The sequence below is a fragment of the Bufo gargarizans genome, chromosome 2 (genome assembly GCF_014858855.1).
Source record: "Bufo gargarizans isolate SCDJY-AF-19 chromosome 2, ASM1485885v1, whole genome shotgun sequence".
Lineage (NCBI taxonomy): Eukaryota > Metazoa > Chordata > Amphibia > Anura > Bufonidae > Bufo > Bufo gargarizans.
In genome coordinates this window covers 194,431,188-194,456,895 of record NC_058081.1, presented here as the reverse complement: position 1 = coordinate 194,456,895, position 25,708 = coordinate 194,431,188, and the positions used below count along the sequence as shown (strand labels likewise).

Sequence of the window (25,708 nt, the reverse complement as noted above, 5' to 3'; positions counted from 1 at the left end):
CCAACCCCATCAGTCTGTCACATCACCCCCATGCATACCAGGGAAACTGTCTCAGCCTCAAGTTATGCAGCAGTCTCTTATGCTGTTTGAAGACTCCGCTGGCAGGGTTTCCCAAGGGCATCCACCTAGCCCTTCCCCAGCGGTGAAAGACATAGAATGCACTGACGCACAACCACTTATGTTTCCTGATGATGAGGACATGGGAATACCACCTCAGCATGTCTCTGATGATGACGAAACACAGGTGCCAACTGCTGCGTCTTTCTGCAGTGTGCAGACTGAACAGGAGGTCAGGGATCAAGACTGGGTGGAAGACGATGCAGGGGACGATGAGGTCCTAGACCCCACATGGAATGAAGGTCGTGCCACTGACTTTCACAGTTCGGAGGAAGAGGCAGTGGTGAGACCGAGCCAACAGCGTAGCAAAAGAGGGAGCAGTGGGCAAAAGCAGAACACCCGCCGCCAAGAGACTCCGCCTGCTACTGACCGCCGCCATCTGGAACCGAGCACCCCAAAGGCAGCTTCAAGGAGTTCCCTGGCATGGCACTTCTTCAAACAATGTGCTGACGACAAGACCCGAGTGGTTTGCACGCTGTGCCATCAGAGCCTGAAGCGAGGCATTAACGTTCTGAACCTGAGCACAACCTGCATGACCAGGCACCTGCATGCAAAGCATGAACTGCAGTGGAGTAAACACCTTAAAACCAAGGAAGTCACTCAGGCTCCCCCTGCTACCTCTTCTGCTGCTGCTGCCTCGGCCTCTTCTGCTGCTGCCGCCTCGGCCTCTTCCTCCGCCTCTGGAGGAACGTTGGCACCTGCCGCCCAGCAAACAGGGGATGTACCACCAACACCACCACCACCACCTCCGTCACCAAGCGTCTCAACCATGTCACACGCCAGCGTTCAGCTCTCCATCTCACAAACATTTGAGAGAAAGCGTAAATTCCCACCTAGCCACCCTCGATCCCTGGCCCTGAATGCCAGCATTTCTAAACTACTGGCCTATGAAATGCTGTCATTTAGGCTGGTGGACACAGACAGCTTCAAACAGCTCATGTCGCTTGCTGTCCCACAGTATGTTGTTCCCAGCCGCCACTACTTCTCCAAGAGAGCCGTGCCTTCCCTGCACAACCAAGTATCCGATAAAATCAAGTGTGCACTGCGCAACGCCATCTGTAGCAAGGTCCACCTAACCACAGATACGTGGACCAGTAAGCACGGCCAGGGACGCTATATCTCCCTAACTGCACACTGGGTAAATGTAGTGGCAGCTGGGCCCCAGGTGGAGAGCTGTTTGGCGCACGTCCTTCCGCCGCCAAGGATCGCAGGGCAACATTCTTTGCCTCCTGTTGCCACCTCCTCCTTCTCGGCTTCCTCCTCCTCTTCTTCCACCTGCTCATCCAGTCAGCCACACACCTTCACCACCAACTTCAGCACAGCCCGGGGTAAACGTCAGCAGGCCATTCTGAAACTCATATGTTTGGGGGACAGGCCCCACACCGCACAGGAGTTGTGGCGGGGTATAGAACAACAGACCGACGAGTGGTTGCTGCCGGTGAGCCTCAAGCCCGGCCTGGTGGTGTGTGATAATGGGCGAAATCTCGTTGCAGCTCTGGGACTAGCCAATTTGACGCACATCCCTTGCTTGGCGCATGTGCTGAATTTGGTGGTGCAGAAGTTCATACACAACTACCCCGACATGTCAGAGCTGCTGCATAAAGTGCGGGCCGTCTGTTCGCGCTTCCGGCGTTCACATCCTGCTGCTGCTCGCCTGTCTGCGCTACAGCGTAACTTCGGCCTTCCCGCTCACCGCCTCATATGCGACGTGCCCACCAGGTGGAACTCCACCTTGCACATGCTGGACAGACTGTGCGAGCAGCAGCAGGCCATAGTGGAGTTTCAGCTGCAGCACGCACGGGTCAGTCGCACTACAGAACAGCACCACTTCACCACCAATGACTGGGCCTCCATGCGAGACCTGTGTGCCCTGTTGCGCTGTTTCGAGTACTCCACCAACATGGCCAGTGGCGATGACGCCGTTATCAGCGTTACAATACCACTTCTATGTCTCCTTGAGAAAACACTTAGGGGGCGATGATGGAAGAGGAGGTGGTCCAGGAGGAGGAGGAGGAGGAAGAGGGGTCATTTTTAGCACTTTCAGGCCAGTCTCTTCGAAGTGACTCAGAGGGAGGTTTTTGGCAACAGCAGAGGCCAGGTACAAATGTGGCCAGCCAGGGCACACTACTGGAGGACGAGGAGGACGAGGATGAGGAGGAGGTGGAGGAGGATGAGGATGAAGCATGGTCACAGCGGGGTGGCACCCAACGCAGCTCGGGTCCATCACTGGTGCGTGGCTGGGGGGAAAGGCAGGACGATGACGATACGCCTCCCACAGAGGACAGCTTGTCCTTACCCCTGGGCAGCCTGGCACACATGAGCGACTACATGCTGCAGTGCCTGCGCAACGACAGCAGAGTTGCCCACATTTTAACCTGTGCGGACTACTGGGTTGCCACCCTGCTGGATCCACGCTACAAAGACAATGTGCCCACCTTACTTCCTGCACTGGAGCGTGATAGGAAGATGCGCGAGTACAAGCGCACGTTGGTAGACGCGCTACTGAGAGCATTCCCAAATGTCACAGGGGAACAAGTGGAAGCCCAAGGCCAAGGCAGAGGAGGAGCAAGAGGTCGCCAAGGCAGCTGTGTCAATGCCAGCTCCTTTGAGGGCAGGGTTAGCATGGCAGAGATGTGGAAAACTTTTGTCAACACGCCACAGCTAACTGCACCACCACCTGATACGCAACGTGTTAGCAGGAGGCAACATTTCACTAACATGGTGGAACAGTACATGTGCACACCCCTCCACGTACTGACTGATGGTTCGGCCCCATTCAACTTCTGGGTCTCTAAATTGTCCACGTGGCCAGAGCTAGCCTTTTATGCCTTGGAGGTGCTGGCCTGCCCGGCGGCCAGCGTTTTGTCTGAACGTGTATTCAGCACGGCAGGGGGCGTCATTACAGACAAACGCAGCCGCCTGTCTACAGCCAATGTGGACAAGCTGACGTTCATAAAAATGAACCAGGCATGGATCCCACAGGATCTGTCCGTCCCTTGTCCAGATTAGACATTAACTACCTCCCCTTAACCATATATTATTGGACTCCAGGGCACTTCCTCATTCAATCCTATTTTTATTTTCATTTTACCATTATATTGCGAGGCTACCCAAAGTTGAATGAACCTCTCCTCTGTCTGGGTGCCGGGGCCTAAATATATGCCAATGGACTGTTCCAATGTTGGGTGACGTGAAGCCTGATTCTCTGCTATGACATGCAGAATGATTCTCTGCTGACATGAAGCCAGATCCTCTGTTACGGGACCTCTCTCCTCTGCCTGGGTGCTGGGCCTAAATTTATGAAAATGGACTCTTACAGTGGTGGGTGACGTGAAGCCTGATTCTCTGCTATGATATGAAGACTGATTCTCTGCTGACATGAAGCCAGATTGTCTGTTACGGGACCTCTCTCCTCTGCCTGGGTGCTGGGCCTAAATATATGCCAATGGACTGTTGCAGTGGTGGCTGACGTGAAGCCTCATTCTCTGCTATGACATGCAGACTAATTCTCTGCTGACATGAAGTCAGATCCTCTGTTACGGGACCTCTCTCCTCTGCCTGGGTGCTGGGCCTAAACTTATGAAAATGGACTCTTACAGTGGTGGGTGACGTGAAGCCTCATTCTCTGCTATGACATGCAGACTAATTCTCTGCTGACATGAAGCCAGATTGTCTGTTACAGGGACCTCTCTCCTCTGCCTGGGTGCTGGGCCTAAATTTATGACAATGGACTGTTGCAGTGGTGGGTGACGTGAAGCCTGATTCTCTGCTATGACATGCAGACTGATTCTCTACTGACATGAAGCCAGATTGTCTGTTACGGGACCTCTCTCCTCTGCCTGTGTGCTGGGCCTAAATATATGCCAATGGACTGTTGCAGTGGTGGCTGACGTGAAGCCTCATTCTCTGCTATGACATGCAGACTAATTCTCTGCTGACATGAAGCCAGATTGTCTGTTACGGGACCTCTCTCCTCTGCCTGTGTGCTGGGCCTAAATATATGCCAATGGACTGTTGCAGTGGTGGCTGACGTGAAGCCTCATTCTCTGCTATGACATGCAGACTGATTCTCTGCTGACATGAAGCCAGATTCTCTGTTACGGGACCTCTCTCCTCTGCCTGGGTGCTGGGCCTAAATATATGCCAATGGACTGTTGCAGTGGTGGCTGACGTGAAGCCTCATTCTCTGCTATGACATGCAGACTGATTCTCTGCTGACATGAAGCCAGATTGTCTGTTACGGGACCTCTCTCCTCTGCCTGTGTGCTGGGCCTAAATATATGCCAATGGACTGTTGCAGTGGTGGCTGACGTGAAGCCTCATTCTCTGCTATGACATGCAGACTAATTCTCTGCTGACATGAAGCCAGATCCTCTGTTACGGGACCTCTCTCCTCTGCCTGGGTGCTGGGCCTAAATTCATGAAAATGGACTCTTACAGTGGTGGGTGACGTGAAGCCTGATTCTCTGCTATGACATGAAGACTGATTCTCTGCTGACATGAAGCCAGATTGTCTGTTACGGGACCTCTCTCCTCTGCCTGGGTGCTGGGCCTAAATATATGCCAATGGACTGTTGCAGTGGTGGCTGACGTGAAGCCTCATTCTCTGCTATGACATGCAGACTAATTCTCTGCTGACATGAAGCCAGATTCTCTGTTACGGGACCTCTCTCCTCTGCCTGGGTTCCGGGGCCTAAATATCTGAGAATGGACTGTTCCAGTGGTGGGTGACGGGAAGCCAGATTCTCTGCTATGGGACCTCTCTCCAATTGATTTTGGTTAATTTTTATTTATTTAATTTTTATTTTAATTCATTTCCCTATCCACATTTGTTTGCAGGGGATTTACCTACATGTTGCTGCCTTTTGCAGCCCTCTAGCCCTTTCCTGGGCTGTTTTACAGCCTTTTTAGTGCCAAAAAGTTCGGGTCCCCATTGACTTCAATGGGGTTCGGGTTCGGGACGAAGTTCGGATCGGGTTCGGATCCCGAACCCGAACATTTTCGGGAAGTTCGGCCGAACTTCTCGAACCCGAACATCAAGGTGTTCGCTCAACTCTATTACTGACCAAATGCTGACCGAGTGAAGGCAAATGCTTAACAGACAGGATCAGTTTTTTGAGGGGTTATTGTTCTGATGGATCAGAGGAAGGGCAAAATAATCAGTGGCGTCAACAGAAACTTACTGCTGACACCCTGTCCACTGGGGGGCTCTACTTGTTTAAGCATTTAATAGAACAGTTTCTGTAGACATCTATGTGGAATCAGCTGAAGACGGTGTAAAAGAAGTGCGCTCTTTCACGCTATAGTAGGATCTTGGGCCTCTGCACAGTTCTTTATACCTGATGCTAACACGACCTATAAGGCTGAGTTCACACTTGAGTTATTTGGTCAGTTTTGGCCCCGTAACTGCTCAAAGAAGTGAAGTGTGCAGTGATTCTAAGAGCGACGCCTGTCATCTGACTCACAGTATTGTTTCACTGCCACAGCAGACTCACTATGCGTGTTGCTGCAAGGCACAGTGTTCTACACCACTATACAGACCCTCTCCAGCCAGGAAATAGCTGTTTTTAACGTGATTGGCCACAAATTAATTTGGATCGACTCAAATCTTTTCGGAAAATTCGGCGAACCGACCAAATCTATTTTTTGATATATTTTCGCTCATCTCTAGTTACTACTACTAGTGTAAAAATACTGTGGCCCCAATTAACTTACATGGAAGGAATAGATTTAGACTGGCATTTTATAAGAGATGTGCTGAAGTAAGATGCTCCAAATACAGTATATTAAGAGCCGCAGGTCCCTAAATTTGGCACATCTTCTGACTGTCCAAGATCTTGAGAAGTAAATCCATGACAGTTATGAGCTGGTGTATATTAGTGCTATAATTGACCCTAGTTTGTTGTGTAAATGGACCTACCACTCATATTAAGCCCTGTCCACTTTTTGAAAAGTGGTGAGAGCAGTGGAAAATCTCAAAAAGGTCCAAATATTTGTACAAAATGTGGCTTCCACAAAAATATTTGAATACCCTATGTGTAGTGGCATGCCTACATATGACTGCTATGAATGAGGTCTGGGGAGCAGGGACTCGGCCTGAACTGCTTCTCCTGTTCCTGAAATAGATTTACTGTATTTTCCATCTCCATTAGTAGGAGCTCAATGCAAAGAGATTACTTACAGCTTCCTTTAAAATCAGTAACTGTACACATTCTTATGCACTGAGCTCCCCCTAGTGGTGGCTGAAGGCAAACCAGTTTAATAATACAAAGTGTGAAGGGAAACAGCAGATTTATCAATATATTCATGCCGCTTGTCTGGTATAAATACATTGAAAAATATGGTGTTCAGAATGACCACTAAGGGGGTCATTTATTAAGACTGGCGTTTTAGACGCTGTTCTTAATAACCCTGTGCGCTGGCTGTGGATCACCGAAGTTATGAAGAGGTGCCGGCCTCTATAAAACTTTGGCGCATCCAGCTTTCTTGCTGGCGTTGATTTAGACAATTTTCTACTCCTAAAACAGGCGTAGAAAATTATAAACGAGACTATCATGCTGGCCCTTCCACGCCACTCCCCCTTTTTTAGACCTTTAGCAACTTTTATATTCTATTATTGCTAAGAAATGGCGTATGCCCCCCTCACCACAGCTAGTATAATCAGATGACAATGTTTATCATTGTAGATTATTTACTATCTTAGAATACCTCATTGCAGTTGTATTTTGCAGTTGTTTTTTTTCCTATAAATCCTTGTTTTTATGTTACTGTCAACCATATTTCTCTTATAGGATGATCTTGAATATGAAGTTGGTAAAACATCACCTCGTTTGATTTTGCCTCTCATATCACAAAGTTTACCTCATGATGCTCCCCTACGTCTCCCATCTCCTCCGAAAACACCAGCAACTATGAGGAAGACTCATGTGAGTGCGATTTTATCCTAGATTCTTTTTGAGAATTCTTTGCTAGAATAATTATTTAAAGAAACCTTGACAGGAGGACAAGTGGTCACAGCACACACATAATGGTCTTCATTTATTAAGTTAAAGGAGTTTTGCAGGAATGCAATATTAATGACCTGTTCTCAGAATAGATCATCAGTTTCTGTTTCTTGGGCGGCCGCCACTGTCACTGATGGTTGAAGAAGCTGCAGCCTCCTCACAGCTTAACAAGCACAGCTCCATTCATTGTATAGTGGCTGTTCTTGGTATTGCAACCTAGGCCCATTTACTAGAAAGGGACTGAGCTGCATATAGGCCATATGATTGATGAATGTGACATCACTAGTCTAGGAAGAACCCGCATCGTTCATTAGAGTGCTGCGACTTTTCAAAACGGCATATCTGCTGCGGGGGCCAGGAGTCGGACTCTGAGGATAAGCCGTCAATATTATACTCCCAGAAGACACCTTTAAAAAAAATAGTCCTTCAGTACTAGTGATGTAACATAAGACTTATCAGATCTTTTTATATTTAGTAGAAACGCAAGTGGTCTTAGCACTCAGGGGTGGGTTCCCATAGAGGGCTATCATGTGCACATTGAAGGAAGTGTGATTTTGAGAAGTATAGAGGAGACCTCTTTGATAAGCTTCAAGTTTCAACTTTATGAGGATCCTGACTACTTTTAGGGAATACTTGCATTCCTCATAATGTAACAATTCTGGATAATCTTTCCTTAGAGCTTTGCATTGTGCTGTTCCTATTTTTTTCAGCCTAGAAATGTATGAGAGTTGCATGCTACCAACTGGGTGTGTATCCCTACGTAGTCTGACTGTCCTATCAACGTTGACCATACCAGACTGTGTAGGGACACACCTCTGTTACGAGGGGAATGGTAACAGCCAGTTGTCAAATAATTTATACAGTTCCAGTAGGACTCGCACAATGAAGAGTTATAAGAACTGAGCTGAGTGTGTTGCAAGTTCTGGTTTGAGATTGTGTTCTGTGATGGTGCGATGTCGGCATAGTGAATTACATCGGCATTTATTTTTTTCGTTTCTATCATTTTAGTTGTTTAGTATGTGCCGTGCTTAGATGACAACAAAACATGACCTGCCGTAAAGTACATAGATTATGTCGTTTCATAATTATTGACATAAGATTAGTAGGCACGACCATTAGCAAACTTCAAGTGGAATCAGTATGAAATGTAACAAAAGAGCGTTAAGCAATAAAGAACATGAATTGTAGGGATTATTTGTTACACAATCAAATCCCCTAATGGCGTGTGATCAGGTGTTCTGGGCAGGTAGGTTGTAGCATCAAATATTTCATGCCATTATACTGTATAGTAGTGAGGTAAGGTGGGATTGTGGTAGGCCGGGTCAGTGCTGGGTCACAAAGGTATACTGTTTGCTTTTACTCAAGTGATACCATGCTAGTTACGTCAGTTGAAGCAGCGTTATGAGAGTCCTTTTCTTCTCGGTTACACTTCATAGTCATTGTTTCAATTAAGACATTTTTTATCTGTACTGTTATTAAGTCTTTGTCATCCTTAGGTTACAGAGAAGGCCCCAGCTCAAAGTGACTCAGTGCAAAGAGAGAGCAAACTCTTACCCTTTCCTGGAACGGAGACAATAGTTGTCACCCTCCATTCCGCTACTCATATCCCTTTAACTACAGCTGGTTCTTTGCCTACACCCTTCATATGCTTGTAAGTATGATTTAGAGATTACATGGCCGATATTTAGCCGACCCTGTGTTCATAAGACCGTTGAGGAAACATGGCCGCTAACAACCAAGAAATAAGCAATTGCTCGTTTGTTGGTTGATTGCAACTTTTATTTGGGCCCAAAAAATCAGTTTTGTCAGCACCACATTGCCATATGTAAACTGGGGATGTGCTTCTGACAACTCTATGGGGACTGCACGATTCTACCGACAGTTTGTCCCCCATATAGTCAGTGTCGGACTGGGGTTCCTAGGGCTCACCAGTATAATATTTTTCTGGGGCCCACCCTACAGATACATTTAAGTATTACCTGCTCACACAGTAGCAAGATGCTACCAGTAGTGATGAGTGAGCATGCTCAGCCGAATACCTGTTTGGCTCAAGCATAGCTATGCTTGGCAGATCCGAGTGCTCAGCCGAATAATTTGGGTGCTCGAATATAATTTAATACAATGGAACTCAATGGGAGACAACCAGGCACCTCCTGCTCAGAAGAGAAGAGGATGTCTGGCTCATAAAAAAAAGGTTAGAAATTGATGGAAGCCCCATCAAAATGGTTTGGCAACAGCATTAAGAGGATAGCTGGATGCGTCCTATTATGTACAATATACAACCACACAAAGGTTATATGCCAAAAGCCAGGTATGTACAAGCCATTCATCTATCCATGACACACATAACAGCCAGCATACCTTACTATGGCAGCCTTGTACACTATGAAATATTCCAAACCAGCTCTCATCCGACTGAGAACCAGTAAACCTCAAAGTTATTTTCCATCTGTTGGATGGCTTGGGTGGACCTGCACACCTAGATCAATATTATTAGGGCGACAAAAAGTTTTCTGATTGTCCTAACATAATATTCAATAACCTTTCTATACAGTTGCGTCATGTAAGAACTAATTTACATAAACATGGGCATATGGGAAAGACATGCAAATGAGCAGAATGTGCCTTGTTTTTCAGCTGTCATAAGACAATGAAAACCAATAGAGGGCGCTATTGAGTTATAATAGTGCCCTCTATTGGTTTCACAGTCTTATGATGAGACAAATATTCTTGTCAGAAGACTATGAAACCAATAGAGGGCACTGTTCATAACTCAATAGCGCCCTCTATTGGTTTCATAGTCTTCTGATAAGAATATTAGACTGATTCTTATGACAACTTGACAAGCTTATTAGTGTAGCCTTTTGCATGGAAAATTTGCGATTAGAAAATTTGCGATCTACTCTAGGATGATATCTGACACTTGGAAAGCTGGGTAATAACTCGCAATCTACACTGATAATATCTGACACTGGAAAAGCTGGGTAATAACTCGCGAGTTATTACCCAGATTTCCCAGTGTCAGAATTTATTACTGAGTTATTACCCAGCTTTCCCAGTGTCAGATATTATCAGTGATAACATCTGACACTGGAAAAGCTGGGAAATAACTCAGTGTAGAACGCAAGTTATTACCCAGCTTTCCCAGTGTCAGATTTTATCACTGAGTTATTACCCAGCTTTCCCAGTGTCAGATATCATCCTAGTGTAGATCGCGAATATTCTAATTACGAATTTTCCATGCAAAAGGCTACACTAATAAGCTTGTCAAGTTGTCATAAGAATCAGTCTAATATGCTGCTTGACAAAGACTCATGTTTGAGTCGAAACGCGTAATTTTGTACCTCCATGTGCGCATTAAAAGGATAAGAGTTGCATCTAATACAGCGATTGCCTGTCTTCTTTATTCTTCATTTATGGGACACTGAATATTTGTCTCGTCATAAGACTGTGAAACCAATAGAGGGCGCTGTTCATAACTCAATAGGGCCTTCTATTGGTTTTCATAGTCTTATGACAGCTGAAAAACAAGGCAGATTCTGCTCATTTGCATGTCTAGTCTATCACATATGCCCATGTTTATGCAAATGAGTTTTTACATGACACAACTGTGTAGAAAGGTTATTAAATATTATGTTAGGACAATCGGAAAACCTTTTTCCGCCTAATGATATTGATCTAGGTGTGCAGGTCCACCCAACAGATGCAAAATAACTTTGAGGTTTATTGGTTCTCAGTCAGAGGAGAGCTGGTTTGGAATGTCTCATAGTGCACAAGGCTGCCATTGTAAAGTATGCTGACTAAGCCTGTTATCTGTCTCGTGGATAGATGGATGGCTTGCACATACCTGGCTTTTGGCATATAGCCTTTGTGTGGTTTTCTATTGTATATCGTACATAATAGGAGTCTAAGACGCATCCAGCTATCCTGTTAATGCTGTTGCCAAACCATTTTGATGGGGTTTCTATCAATTTCTAACCTTTTTTTATGAACCAGACACCTTCTTCTCTTCTGAGCAGGGGGTCCTGGATGTCTCCTATTGACTTGCTTCGTATTCGGGTGATCGGCCGAGCACACGAATATAGCAATGTGTTCGGGCCGAACACCCGAATACTTTGGTGTTTGCTCATCACTAGCTACCAGATGATTGAATATGGGGGTCCCTGCAGCAGCTTTGAGAAGGTAGGTCCTGGGGAGAAGAGGACACTGGCTAGCTTTCCTCTATAACTAAAGTCATCTCAGCTCTGATTGTGTCTTTAATAATAAACTGGGAGTTTCTTTAATAATCTATCATGTTTTTTATATGAACACAGGCTGGTTGAGATGCTGTACATTGAATATATGTATGTAGTGCAGTAAGTCTACTGTGTTATGTGCCACTTGTGCAGGCAGTGGGAAACTAGGAGCCCACCTTGCTCAGGGGCCCACAAGGGGATTCACATGTGCCCCTGTGGGCCAGTCCGAACCTGCATATAGTTGGCATTGACCTGTTTAAATGGCCCTTTACATAAGCGCCGTTTGACTTATATCGTCAATCAGCACTGAAATCAGCTTGTGTAAAAGAGCGATATTAGGCTTTATTCAAGGCCACACAGACCAGTCATATGGCCATGTGAATGAAGCTGGAGAGTGCAGTTGTAAAGAAGATTATCTGTTTATTACATATTATTTATTCTGTAATTTGTATCTACTCGAAATTTATTTTTTGTGGTGCCCAGATCTTATCTTCATAGTCAAACCTCCTACTGAGTGCATGCCACCAGGGGCGGACTGAAAACTTTAAGTGGCCCTGGAAAAAAACGTAAAAGTTCAGATCCAGATTGACAGAAGGCAAGACAACACAAATAGGCAGGGACATCACAAGTAGGCGGGGCCAGCAGTACTGTAGTACAGCACAAAATCCCACCCCTGCAGAACCATATACCATGGTGTAGTATAAAATACTGTCTCCCACGTTGCAGTATTCTACTGTCCTGATGATGGTGATACAGTTGAATTCAGGGTGGCACCTGTGGATGCCGGGCAGGGGCATAAGTACCTGATGCTTCTAGTATTACTGCTGAGAGCAACAGATCATTATGTACTCAGTCGGCAGCCATAAAGGAAGCTCAGGCAGCCCATTGGGAAATTTTCCATGCCCCTCCATTCTACCTTCAATACGCAAAACTATCCTGAAGCAGCTTGGAAAGATATATTCTTTATTCTCTATAGCTACAGTACTCCCGGATCTATCCCCAGTAGACATACATTTCTACAACGAATCCATGATAACATATTTGCTATCATTCACAGCAATTGTTTTTATAAAAGAAACCTGGTCCATTAGGAAATGCCTTATCACATGCAGTGAGAACCTCTTTGGGTGTAAAGAATAGTTTGACCATTGTACATCAATTTTGGTGATTTTTCCTGATTTCTGACCGGTTCTCACATCCTGCATAATTTTTCCCCATTTCTTCCTTTCATTATAAGCTGGAGCCATGGGACATCACTATTATGTCACTCTCTCGTTCTTGATAAATACTACCTGTCCATATTCAGGACATCAGGCTTTCTGAAAATATCCTATAGCAACATGAGAGAATACACAACACGTCTATCCATCAGCTAGTGAGCTATGTCTGTGGCTCAATAAACAGATTTTACTGCTCTCCAGACCCCCGTTCCTATTCACACATTTTTTATTATCTTTCCATATTTTACCAAACCCGTAAGACTTGTTATTCTATTCTCTGAAGCCCAGTAATGATCTGAGGGCCTCAGGCCTAGAAACACTTTTTCTTTAAGAGCAGCTAATCCAGTCTGAAAATTGTTTTGTGTTGAACTGCTAATGGGATATTGCTGCCCCTCCTTGTCTTCTCAGGGGGTTCGTCTGGCATTAATATTTCATCACCTTGGTCCAGGGCTGACAGATCACATGACTACAACCCCCATCCATCACCTCCCCCATCCACTTGTCAGTCATGGCCTGATGACTGACAGTATCTATCTATTATCTATCTATCTATCTATCTATCTATCTATCTATCCATCTTTATCTATCTGCCCATATCTATCTATCTATCTATCTATCTATCTATCTATCTATCTAATATTATCTTTCTATCTATTTATTTATTCATCTATGTCCTATCTATCTATCTATCTATCTATCTATCTATCTAATATTTATCTATCTATCTATTTGAAAAAAAATTGATGAAATCCAGCTTCCCATAAAAAAGATCTTTATTCACTTGCGGTAAAATCCAAACATCAAACACTGCTGCTGTCTACGCGTTTCGGACCTCCAAATGTTGGTCCTTAATCAACATTTGGAGGTCCGAAACACGTAGACAGCACCAGTGTTTGATGTTTGGATTTTACTGCAAGTGAATAAAATAGTTTTTTATGGGAAGCTGGATTTCATCATTTTTTTTTTCGGATTTGCTGAGTAGCAGTGTCTGGGCCCTTTTCCGTGCCTCCCAACAAAATACACAGGTGAGCGCTGCAGCTTTGTTGCTTTGATCTACCTATCTATCTATCTATCTATCTATCTATCTATCTATCTATCTAATATTATCTATCTATCTATTTATATATCTATCTATGTAACTAACATTATCTATCTATCATCTGGTAATCTACAGTATATATCTATTATCTATCTATCTATACTTTGGACGTATCTATCTATCATCTGTCTAATACTATGGGGGTCATTTATTAAGACTGGCGTTGTAGACGCCGATCTTAATAAGGCCCTGCTCTGGCGGTGGATCTGCCGTAGTTATATAGAGGCGCCGTATTCTACATAACTTGGGCAGATCCCCCGCGGCTTCTAAATCTACACCAGCTCCCTTGCTGGCATAGATTTAGACCATTTTCTATGCCTGAAACAGGTGTAGAAAATTACCACTGAGATGGACCTGCCAACCCATCCACTTCCCCACCCACACCACGCCCACTACTTTAGACCTGCTGTGAACGAGGAAAAGTCGCAGATTGCGGCGCAAATAATCTTTGGGCTACGATCTGCTCCAGAAATATGTCTAATATAGATGAATTTCTGTTAGTAAATAACCACCTATCTATCTATCTATCTATCTATCTATCTATCTATTATCCCTTTACTTATCTATCTATCATCTATCTGTCTATCTATGTATCTACTCACCACGTCACTGTGGTATGAAGTATATAGTCGGACTCCTTTCTCATTGTTATTGGTTACATGCCTTGTTTGCAGAATGAGCAGCATTGATGAGAAAAAAGGAAGACAGGCACAAAGCATTTCTCATGCTGCACCAGCTCCAACGACCAGCCCAGTCTGGGGCGAAACACTGACCATGGCAGTAAATGAGGAGGAGGCAGAAGAGGAAGGTACATATATAGCACTATAGCGCACCTCCCACCTATGTATATAACATTGTGTACATCCGTCCATAGCTATGCTGACATTTTTCACAATGCAAAGAGACATCTGTATACATTTCCTGTACTAACAATTGCCGTTACTATAGAGGTAAAAAGGCACATGAAAGAAATACCATATTATTAATGTTAATTGATCATTACTGAGTATCCTTACAGCTGCACAAACAGAATTTATAAAGACTTCCCATTTTCTACCCCCCTCTATAAGTACTAACATTTTCTTTGTCCTATAGAACAGAGGTATATGGGCGCTTGCATATTTAAGCAACAATGTGAACTAGAAACAAATAAAATGTGTTATTACCATTAACACTAAGGGAAAGCCATAACTGAATACATAACGCTGATGTGAACTCACCCTTAGGGCTGTTTTACACGAGTGGATGCCGTGCGTGACTTCCGCTGCGTGAATGAGAGGCAAGACCTGCTGCGGACAGCAGAGACACGGAGCAGTAACATGACTGATAATGCTCTTTGCCTCTCTGTGATCTTTTTACTACAAAATCACTGTGAGATAAAGTTGTCACTGATTTTGTAGTAAAAAGATCACAGAGAGGCACGGAGCATTATCAGTCATGTTACTGCTCCGTGCTTCTGCTGTCCGCAGCGGGTCTTGCCTCTCATTCACGCAGCGGATGTCACGCACGGCATCCACTCGTGTAAAACAGCCCTAAGGGTAGGTTCACATCAGCGTTATGTATTCAGTTATGGCTTTCCCTTAGTGTTAATGGTAATAACACATTTTATTTGTTTCTAGTTCACATTGTTGCTTAAATATGCAAGCGCCCATATACCTCTGTTCTATAGGACAAGGAATACATTCTGCTGATGTGAACCCACCCTAAAAGATCTGGAAATTTAGAATTTTCTTCATCTCTAAAGCTTGGGTACCAACCACTAATGGCAGAAAAGACATGCCTAACCCATGCTTTTTTTCTCCAACTTTACTGCCAGTTTGTCGGTCTTTACTGCAATACTGTCATTCTATTCATGAAACAGCAGGCTTTGGATGAGCAGCACCATAGGCTCAGCCCATATAGGTGAGCATGTGAAATTGTGGAAGACAAGTAAGAATATAGATGGTAGATCAGTATCAAAAAGCCTTGCTGGAGCTCTTTAAGGTCTTAGCTGCACCTAGAGGGTTTATTTAGCAGCCCAAACAAATAAGTCATTGGGTGAAAAAGGAATATGTGGCTGCTGGTTGTATCCTAATTCACCTTCAGTTTATTCACAGTCACACTCAGGGAGTGTGACAGCGCATCTTCATGGAGATAAGACCCAGGCCGGAAATATCTGGTGTCGTCTTACTGGTTGCTTCAGACAGAGCATTTAGCAGTGAACATTTGTTGTTCAGCCTGGTCCATTAGAAACACCAGGCATCCGACCACTTATTGTGATGAAGCTCTCAGGCACCTGATTCTGCCACTGGTCTTGAATGGAGATGATGAATTGAAGATAATATGACATATAATAGGCTGAAATGATGGAGAACATAATATCATTGTTGTTTTAGCATCTAGTGGTCTTTGAATCATTTTTATATAGCATTTTTGTATTTTTATAATTTCATTTTTATAATTTTAGAGCTCATCCTGACTGTGGCTGATAATCCCTCCCAGGACTTTCTACTGGAATACAGACTGCCTATACAAGTTCTGCAGCCTTTCCATCCATATCATCTGTGCATGGTCAAGGTAGTAGATCAAATCAAATGAAAGACTTTTATCCTTACTTAGAAAATCACAATCTATCAGTCACTTGCCAAACACAGGGATTCTGTATTGTGGGCTTAACCATGTGGGAAGCATGAAGTCCATCTACACAACTGCCTCTCCAGTTGCATTTTTGCATCAATACTGGACATGGCTAATGCGTATCTTTATTGCAGGTGAAGCTCTGGTTTTCTGATGCAGAGCTCCAAAACCCCCTGCATAGGCACAGAGTCAAAAGATACCGTTCTGGCTGCCTACAGTCACCACTAGAGGGAGCTTGGGAGCTGACTGTATGTTGTTTACACACTGAAGTCAATAGTCAAACAGTATCAAACAGGATAGGTCATCAATATCTGATTAGTGGGAGTCTGATTCCCAGCACCCCCAATAAGCTGTGGCCTCTTTACAGCATTCCAAGCACTGGGCCGTACATTGTATTGTGGCTGTGCTTGGTATTGCAGTACTGGCCCAGTCACTTGGGAATGGGACTGAGCTGCAAATCGGCCATGTGACCAATGAACATGAGGTCACAGGCCTAGGAAGAAGCCACAGCACTGTGCCTCTTCAAAAAGCTGATCGGCAGGGATGCCAGGAGTCCAACCCCCACTGAACAGATATTGATGACCATCCTGCGGATAGGTCACCAGTGTTAAACTCCCTTTAAATATAAGATTTATGGCAGTCCAACATCCCCAACAATCAGCTATTTCAGGCATCCACCGGTGCCAAAAACGATATAGTGGATGGGAGATATGCACCCAAGTTTAGCTCCCATTCACTTGAATGGCAGGAGAGTTGCAGTACCCCATTAATATCACTATGCAGAGGGCATAACCTTCTGCTTCCAGCTCAGTCTACTGCATACTTTCCTACGCCAGTGGGACCTAACTGATCTGATATTGATGAACTGTCCTGAGGATAGGCCATTAATATGTAAGTACCAAAAAGTTATTAAGATCCAATGCTGGCTTCTGCATCTAAAAAATAGAGCTCCAACTGCTATAAAATGGTATACCTGGCTTGCACTGCATCTTGACCATTTTGCGCCTCCCTAGACAAAGGTAGGTGGCTTAGCAGGAAGGGCATGGCTTGAGATGCAACAGTGTGCGCAAAGTTTTGGATCAAAGTATGACAACCAAAAAGTGGTGTAAAGTTAGAGTGAAGTGTCTAATATGTCTAGTAAGATATACCAAATTCAGCCGAAGTAAAATTAATAGTTAATGTGCGTTAAATAAACAATGGCAAGAAAATGTTAATTTACTTTTTCAATGGATTTCAATGGCTTTTGCCATGAGATAACACTGTGTTTTTAGGGTCAATTTTAGCACGGCTACATCTGTACCACATGAGCCACTGTGAAAAATTTGGTGGATCGTTAAAAGGTTTAACCCTTTATACTACAGTAAACCTAGGATATACCATCAATTTAAGATTGGTGTGGGTCCCAACTCTAGCCCATGTGCCGCGTGCTCTCCATTCACTGCTATGGGACCTCCAAATATAGCCTGGCGAGCACTCACGTGTTGGTGAATGGAGGGTGGCCTCACTTGCAATTTGCGCTCTTCTTCACTTTGGGGAGGGGGTGGCACGTTCTGGAGATAATTGCCGGTCACAGAGGTGGTTTCTGACATTGATAGCATATCAATGAGAATAAATCTTTTGGTTTCAAAAACCATTTATTGGGTTATTGAATATTGAGCAAAAGAGCAATTACATAGGTAATTGATACAGCAAAGAACATAAAACAAGACTGTTTCTTGGAGTTATACATGACATGCATCGCAGTAAGCCGTGAGTTTTTAGACAATACATATATAATTATATGTGGAGAGAAAAAGAGCATCATTTACAGAAGCCAATCTGATATCACACAAAATCAGAGGGAAATACTGTATCGGATATCTGGAGAGTGAGGGGAAGCTATCCAGGGTTCCCATACTTTCTCAAAGGTGGCGTATGTGTCAGTGCGAATGGCTGAGAGTTTTTCGAACAATAATATTTTATTGACCCTGTCTAAAACAGCTTGAAAGGATAATGAGTTTGAGCGCCATTTAAAGGCAATGTGGATCCTGGCTGCCATAAGTATGAATTGGGCGAGTTTGAATCTGGCAAAGGAAAGTCTGTGAGGTTTATCTCCTAGCAGACAGAAGGTCACTGTCATGGGATAGGAGCATTCTAAAACTGATGAAATTAAGTTAGTCACCTTGCTCCAAAACCTCCTAGCTATTCGGCATGACCACCACGTGTGTAGCATAGACCCCACCTCACCACACCCTCTAAAACACATTGGGGAGACCTCTGGGTATATACAGTGCAGGCGGGCTGGAACCATATAAATCCTATGAAGCACCTTTACCGAGGATTCGGCCAAAGTGACCTGCCAAGAGCCCTTCGTAAGGATTATGGAATGCTCAGACCATTTGGAGGGTGTAAACTCTCGATTCAAATCCTCTTCCCAAGCCCTCATGTATGGCATCTTATGGTCTGCTGGAACTGAATTGAGTGCTTCATACATTCTGGATAATAACCCCTGTCTGTATAGTGAAAAATTGATTGAACGTTCAAATGATGTTAGTTCTACAGGGCGGTCCAAAGGCAAAATTGATCTGAAAAAAGAGAAAATTTGGTACATGGCATGGTGTTCCCTAGTGGGGGGAGAGAACTTCTCTTTAAAATCCGAAATCGAGATCAGTTTGCCTTTATTCAGAAACTTGAGTAGTGAACATAAGTTATTGTTCACCCACCAATCTAGAACGTAGGGTTGAGTACCTGGCAGGAAAGCAGGGTTCCCTAACAGGTTTTCCAATGGTGAAGGTTTGGCCTGCAATGTGAACTTAAATCGGACCGACCTCCAAAGCAGTATAGAATAGTAAGACAGTATAGAGTTAACATGCAGAACTTAAGGAATGGGAGAGGTTGACCAAATTAAGGCCTTCCAAGTGTAGGGTTTAAAATTGTTAAGTTCCAGCCCAATCCAGATAGGATGCTCTCGTGGGTCAAGAAGGGCCAGAAACATCTGGGCCAATCTTGCTGCTCTATAATATTTCTCAAAATCAGGTACCGACAAGCCCCCTTGGGATCTATGTCTACATATCGTTGCTCTAGATATATACGTTGCCGTTTATTTGCCCAGACAAACCTCATCACGTCCCTCTGTATGGACTCAAGGTCCTTTATAGGGACTGGTATTGGTAGGGTTCTAAATAGATATAGCAGCCTAGGCAGGATCACCATTTTGATTATGTTTATTCTGCCTATCCAAGATATTTGCATGGTTTGCCATGTCAATAAGTCCTGTCATATCTTGCGGTAAATGGGCAAGTAATTAATTTTGTAGACTGAGTCCAGACTACTTGGCATCTGGATCCCTAGGTAAGTAAGGTGCTGAGGCCTGTATTGAAAGGGGAAATTATGCAGCAACGCTAACCTAGTAGAGTCAGGGGTATTGCACAGAAGTAATTCGGACTTGGTGTGATTAATAGACAGGCCTGATGCTTTAGTGAAGGAATCCAGTAGTTTTAAGAGGGAGGGGAAAGTAACTATGGGGTTAGTAATAGTTAGTAACAGATCGTCTGCAAACAGACTAAGTTTATATTCTGATCCCCCTATTGAGTAACCCTTTATGTCAGGATGTGATCTAATATGGATAGCCAGGGGTTCTATGGCCAGGGCGAATAAAGCTGGGGAAAGAGGGCACCCCTGTCTCGTACCTCTGTTAATGGGTATGGGAAAGGATCTAGTGGTGGGGAGCTTAAGGTAGGCCTCCGGGTTAGAGTAGAGTGCCTGAATAGCAGCCAAGAAATGACCATTGACTCCCATTTTTGAGAGAACTTCATAAAGGTAGGTACAGGCGACAGTATCAAAAGCCTTTTCAATATCAAGTGCTAGGAGTGCTAAAGGGGTTTTATTCTTGTTAGATGAGTGTATGACATTCAAGATCTTCCTGATATTATCAGGGGCCTCCCTTCCTGGTATAAACCCAACTTGGTCCTTATGCACAAGAGATGGGAGAAAATTTTTAAGCCTATTAGGCTATTAGCTAATATAGAGGTGAAAATTTTATTGTCAATGTTTAAAAGGGAAATTGGCCTGTAATTGGATGGGAGTAGTGGGTCTCTATTTGGTTTGGGGATAACCGTGATTGACGCTTTTAGAAACTCTTCAGGGGGAGTGGAACCTTGCAGTAGTTGATTACAGTAATTTGTTACATGGGGGATAAGATGGTGGCTAAATTTCTTATAATATAATGCAGAATACCTGTCTGGACCTGGGGCTTTGCCTAATTTTAGGGAGTTAATGGTATAGGTCACTTCTTCTGCCGTGATAGGGTTATTCAGTTCAGATTGAGCTTCTGGGGTTAACGAGGGAAGTCGAATGGATGATAGAAAACTGTCAATTTGGGTACTGGAGCCACTCTCCGGGGCTGAGTAAAGGGATTTATAATAATTTTTGTATAGATGGTGTCTGGGTTAGAGGTGATCTGTCCCGGCCTGGCACGTATCTGAAAAACCTGGTTGGTCCTCTGTTTAGACTTAAGTTGGCTTGCTAGTAGTTTGTCCGGCTTATTCGCATATTTATAATAAAAGGAGTTAGTCGACCTAAGAGCTTTTTCAGTATTGTTCGAGAGTACCATATTCAGTTGTTGTTTAACATCTTTTATTGCTTTGAGTAGGTATAACGTAGGGGATCTTTGGTGAGCCCAGACCAACCTATTCATCTTGGCCTCCCAAGCTCAACCCTAATTGAGCTTGGGACCTTTCCTTCTTCCTCTTGGAGGCAACTCTTATTAACCTCCCCCTCATAAAGGCTTTGTGAGTCAGCCAAAGTGTCATAGGGTTAATTTCAGGGGTATTGTTTTCAGTGAAGAAGTTTTCAAGATCCTCCTGTAGCTGGGAGAATATGGCAGGGTTAGTAAGGATGGATTCATTCAACCTCCAGTGGTAGGGGGCCTTCGTTTGACAGGACGTCATAAATTCTGAAATAACTAGATCATGGTCTGACCATGATGATACAACATGCCTAGAGTAAGACATGTATGGCAAAATGGAGGTGGATGCTAATATCATGTCGATCCGAGTATAGAGCTGATGGGCAGGTGAGTAGTATGTATATCCCCTCTGTGGGCCATTGTGTTCCCTCCACGTGTCCGCCAAAGATAATGAATGCATGACCTGATCAATCAGCTTCACTTTAGCTGCCGGGCGAGGAGCAGCAGGGGGAACAGCACGGTCCAATACTGGATGGAGTGTGAAATTAAAATCCCCACACCATATTAATTTCTGAAATGCAAGTGTCTCAATTACTCTGCCTACAGTCTCAAAAAAGTGGATAGGATAACAATGCAGTAGGATTCTTCTTGGTGGATTCCAACCAAAATCACATACCTCCCGTGGGGTCAACACAAGTCTGAGTCACAGTGAAAGAAAACGAATTTCTTAGTAAAGTGATAACTCCTCTACATTTTGATGTAAAGGAGGAGGAGTGAAAGCTAGAATATTGTGGGTGGAAGTATTTCGGTGTGATGTTGGTGTGAAATGCGTCTCTTGGAGACAGATGACATCAGGCGCATGTTTAAGATAAGTTGCAAAGGCAGATTTCCTTTTCCTAGGGGAATTAAAACCCCTTACATTGTGAGTTATTAGTTTACGCATAATAGTATTATGAGGAACGAATCTCCGTAGTGGTATTTCCTGACGTCACCTACTCCCTGAGATACCTCCACCCTGGCCCTCTCTCTCACTTCAGTACTTACATTGACATTCATGACAGCATAATCCAAGAGTAAAACATCAATACAGTAAAACATCATAACATCCTGAGGGAACAGGAAATGTAAAGTGGAACCAAAAGGCTCCATCTTTAAAATTGAACAAGGTGGGAAATAGGAAAAAGGAGTCAGCCTATTAACGGCCGGCATCACCTTCTCATAACATCCCATAATCAAGGGCAGCATGAAAGTCCGCAATATCGAGACCCTGTAGCTGCAAAACTGGCCTGATGAAATATTTAGGGGATATGGAACTAAAGTCCCCATCAGCGGTCACTGCAGATAATCATAACTGTTACCACTCTCTAGACGAGCCAAGCTGAAAAGTCAGGTATTCCGCAATCTGGTGGAACCATTTGAGGTGGAAGGAACTTTTGTCCAGACTCTTGCTGGTCTCTGCAGTTTCGGCGAAGAAGACGGTAAGTCTTGATGGTCGTATGGGATCCCGGCCCGCCGTAGTGCTTCTAGGCCCTCCGCCACTGTATGGATCGTGTGAGAACGTGAATTCAGCTGGAAGGACAAGTTGAAGGGAAACCCCCACCGGTATCTGACATTACTCTTCTGTAAGGCCTGCGTAACCGGCCTTATTTCCCTGCGCATACGGAGAGTGGATGGCGCTAGGTCAGCGTAGAGGTGGACAGACTGTGGTAGACCAGGTAGGTCAGGATTGTCCCTCGCTGCTGCGAGAACCTTGTCCCTTGTGTCAGGATGGTGGAACTTAAGGATTACATCCCTAGGAAGGTCTGGGTTCCGCGGTTTACCCAGAGATCTATGGACGCGGTCCATTTTCAGAAAATGCGGTTCTGACTGAGGGCGTAAGGTGGCGAACAATTCAGACAAAGTGGATTGCAGATCAGTAAACGACTCAGGCAGACCTCTAACTCTGAGGTTGCCCCTCCGGGACCTGTTCTCGAGGTCTTCTATCTTAAGTTCCAACTCCGTCAGTTGATCTTCTTGGGAGTTCATGTCCTCCCGGTCACGGCCCAGCGCGTCAGACAAGTCGTCTGTTCTCGCCTCCAGGTCTGAGACTCTGTTACCCAGATCTTGGATTTGGCGCGTAAAGTCCGAGACTGCTTGGGATAATTTGGCTTTAAATAGAGCCGCAATGTTCTTGTATAAGTCCCCCTGACCAACCTGTCAGTCTGTTGTTTCTTGGGGAGGATCGCCACCGTCCGATGAAGCTGGGCTGGCGGGAGTAGCTGGTGCGTCCGCCATGACAGTCTGCCTGGTCATTCTGAAGATCTCCGGCAAAGTCTGTGACGGGACCGGAGTGCCCGGTATTTTAGATTTCCCCCTGGTGCGGGTCATCTTCGGGGACCCCTGCATCAAGTTTCAGGATAAGTGGAGCCCGATAATAGGCGCTTTGATTAGGGTTTTCTCGATGTGCGGAGCGGAGCTCACTGAAGCATGTCCTCCTCGTGAGCCGCGCGCATGCTGTTGAAATATTAGACAGAATTAGTGAATCTGTCCCATAGTGCTATAATGTAGGCATTCACTTTAAGCAGTGATAACGTCATGTTTATAAAGCTGAAGGATTTAATTGTTTAGTGAGATACATTTGTATCAGGTTTATATCATTGTACAATTAAGGCTACTTCACACTGGCGTTTTGGCTTTTCGTTTGTGAGATCCGTCATGGGCTCTCACAAGCGGTCCAAAACGGATCAGTTTTGCCCTAATGCATTCTGAATGGAAAAGGCTATGGCTATGTTACAGATAATACAAACGGATCAGTTCATGACGGATGCATGCGGTTGTATTATTGTAACGGATCGATTTTTGCAGATCCATGACGGATCCACCCAAAATGTGAGTGTGAAAGTAGCCTTACCATCACAACACTACCTGCATTGTCTTGCTGTTGTTTTATGTTAGCATGGGGGTTAGGGGCTGAGTCTTTCACACATGGATTTAGCCGCGCCTAGACCAGTGGCGTCACTGGCCCTGCGGGAAACAGTGAGGAGGCCGCGGCTCTGCTGTCTGTGCCACTGCCTTGCTGATCGGCGGGGGTCCCAGGTGTCAGACCCCTGCTGATCAGATGCTGATGATTTATCTAGAGCAGGGTTTCTCAACTCCGGTCCTTGGGACCCACCTACCAGTCATGTTTTTAGGATTTCCTTAGTATTGAACAGGTGATAGAATTAGTGTCCATGCATCAGGGCTTACCACAGGTATTCATTCTGTGGGATATTCTCAAATCCTGGCCAGTAGGTGGGTCCCGAGGACCGCAGTTGAGAAACCCTGATCTAGAGGATAGATTATCGGTGAGAAAAAGCTACAGAACCCCTTTAATTATTGCATATATATCACAAGGCAAATCTCAGTATCTTTCATCTTCACATATCAGCCACATGACCAGGCTCCTGATGGATGTCACCTTTACGTTACCATTGAGCGCAGAACAAGCTCCTTTGCACAGCAGAATGGATTCACCTACAGTGCTTTACAGGTGAGTTGTCAGTTTCCCATGGGCATATTTTGTGGTACAATCCAGCTACAATGGATCACATTATCTAATGTGAGGGAATTTAGATTCTGGAGCAAATAGTGCCAAAACATAGAGCTATTTGGCATAGTTTGGCATATCTTGGAAAAATTACCACAGCCTAGCCTGACAAGGAGGCATTTCTTAATGGAAAATGGCATGGCTTCATGGGAAAGGATTTGTCGCCTAACAATCCACATTTGGCCCTAAAATTGCACCACAATTCTGGTGTGAAATTCTTTCTCAAACTAAGTCAAATAAACGTTGGTATACAACTAGACACAATTCTCTAGCGCTGCATTAAATTAAGTGCCCGCAAGAACCATTATGACATACTGTATTTTACTGTATGCACGACTAGACAGCCTGTCTAAGTTTATGTCGTCTATAGAGTTAGTAAATCTGCCCCAGTTTAACCATGGCTTATATTTCCAGGTTCTACTTGTTGGAGTGGAGACTTCCCTTCAAGAACCATCTAATCCTCTTTTGGCACTAGCACGCATTGTCCCCAACTACAAAGATTACAGGTAGGTTTGTTTCACAGAGTGCATGCAGAGATAACAATTTCTGCTTATAAAAAATATATCATATCTACAAGCAATGACCAAAAATCAAGCATAAAAGTTATTGTATCTAGATTCTAGTCAAATGTCATAATACAGAGAAAAGTCACAGGTATAATCGACAATAATGATACAAGAACCACCTAAAATGAATTAGCTCCATCTGGTTGACATATGTATTTCATTTTGAACATAATTTGTAGAGCTTTGACCTTCTGCATGTTAAAGGGAAACTGTCAGCACATCTGCAAGCAGTATGTTATAGAGCAGGAGGAACTGAACAGATTGATATATACCGTAGTTTGGCTTATTGCTAACCTGGATTAGTTTCCTAATTTAATTTACTGTATTAATAGTTGCCAATTATAAAAATCAGGTGTCTAATCAGGGCTGGAGTCAGCACCCGGCAAAGCAGGGCCCACTACTCTTGGGGGGACCACTCAGGTCTAGTCACAGATGGCTGAACAGTGGGGAATCCGTCGGGACTCTTCCTGGCTTAGGAGTCCCTGCTCTGACTCCATATATGGATATGTCCATATATGGAATCAGTGCTATGACCGTGAAGGGGGTATCCCCAAGCATTGTCAGTATGCTTGGGGACACCCTGTGTATTTAAGTCTAATTACCCTCTCTTGCTAAAAAGT

General features: G+C 44.4%; 1 protein-coding gene across 1 annotated transcript in view; it reads left to right on the top strand.

The window, feature by feature from the left end:
- The window catches only part of CCDC33 (coiled-coil domain containing 33), a 130,352-nt gene that overhangs the window by 14,746 nt on the left and 89,898 nt on the right, over positions 1 to 25,708 (top strand). Inside the window, exons 3-8 of the mRNA XM_044283367.1 lie at positions 6,909 to 7,043; positions 8,618 to 8,772; positions 14,350 to 14,483; positions 16,122 to 16,231; positions 24,364 to 24,465; positions 24,937 to 25,028. Coding sequence (XP_044139302.1) covers positions 6,909 to 7,043; positions 8,618 to 8,772; positions 14,350 to 14,483; positions 16,122 to 16,231; positions 24,364 to 24,465; positions 24,937 to 25,028 — 728 coding nt within the window. The remainder of the gene's footprint in view (positions 1 to 6,908; positions 7,044 to 8,617; positions 8,773 to 14,349; positions 14,484 to 16,121; positions 16,232 to 24,363; positions 24,466 to 24,936; positions 25,029 to 25,708) is intronic.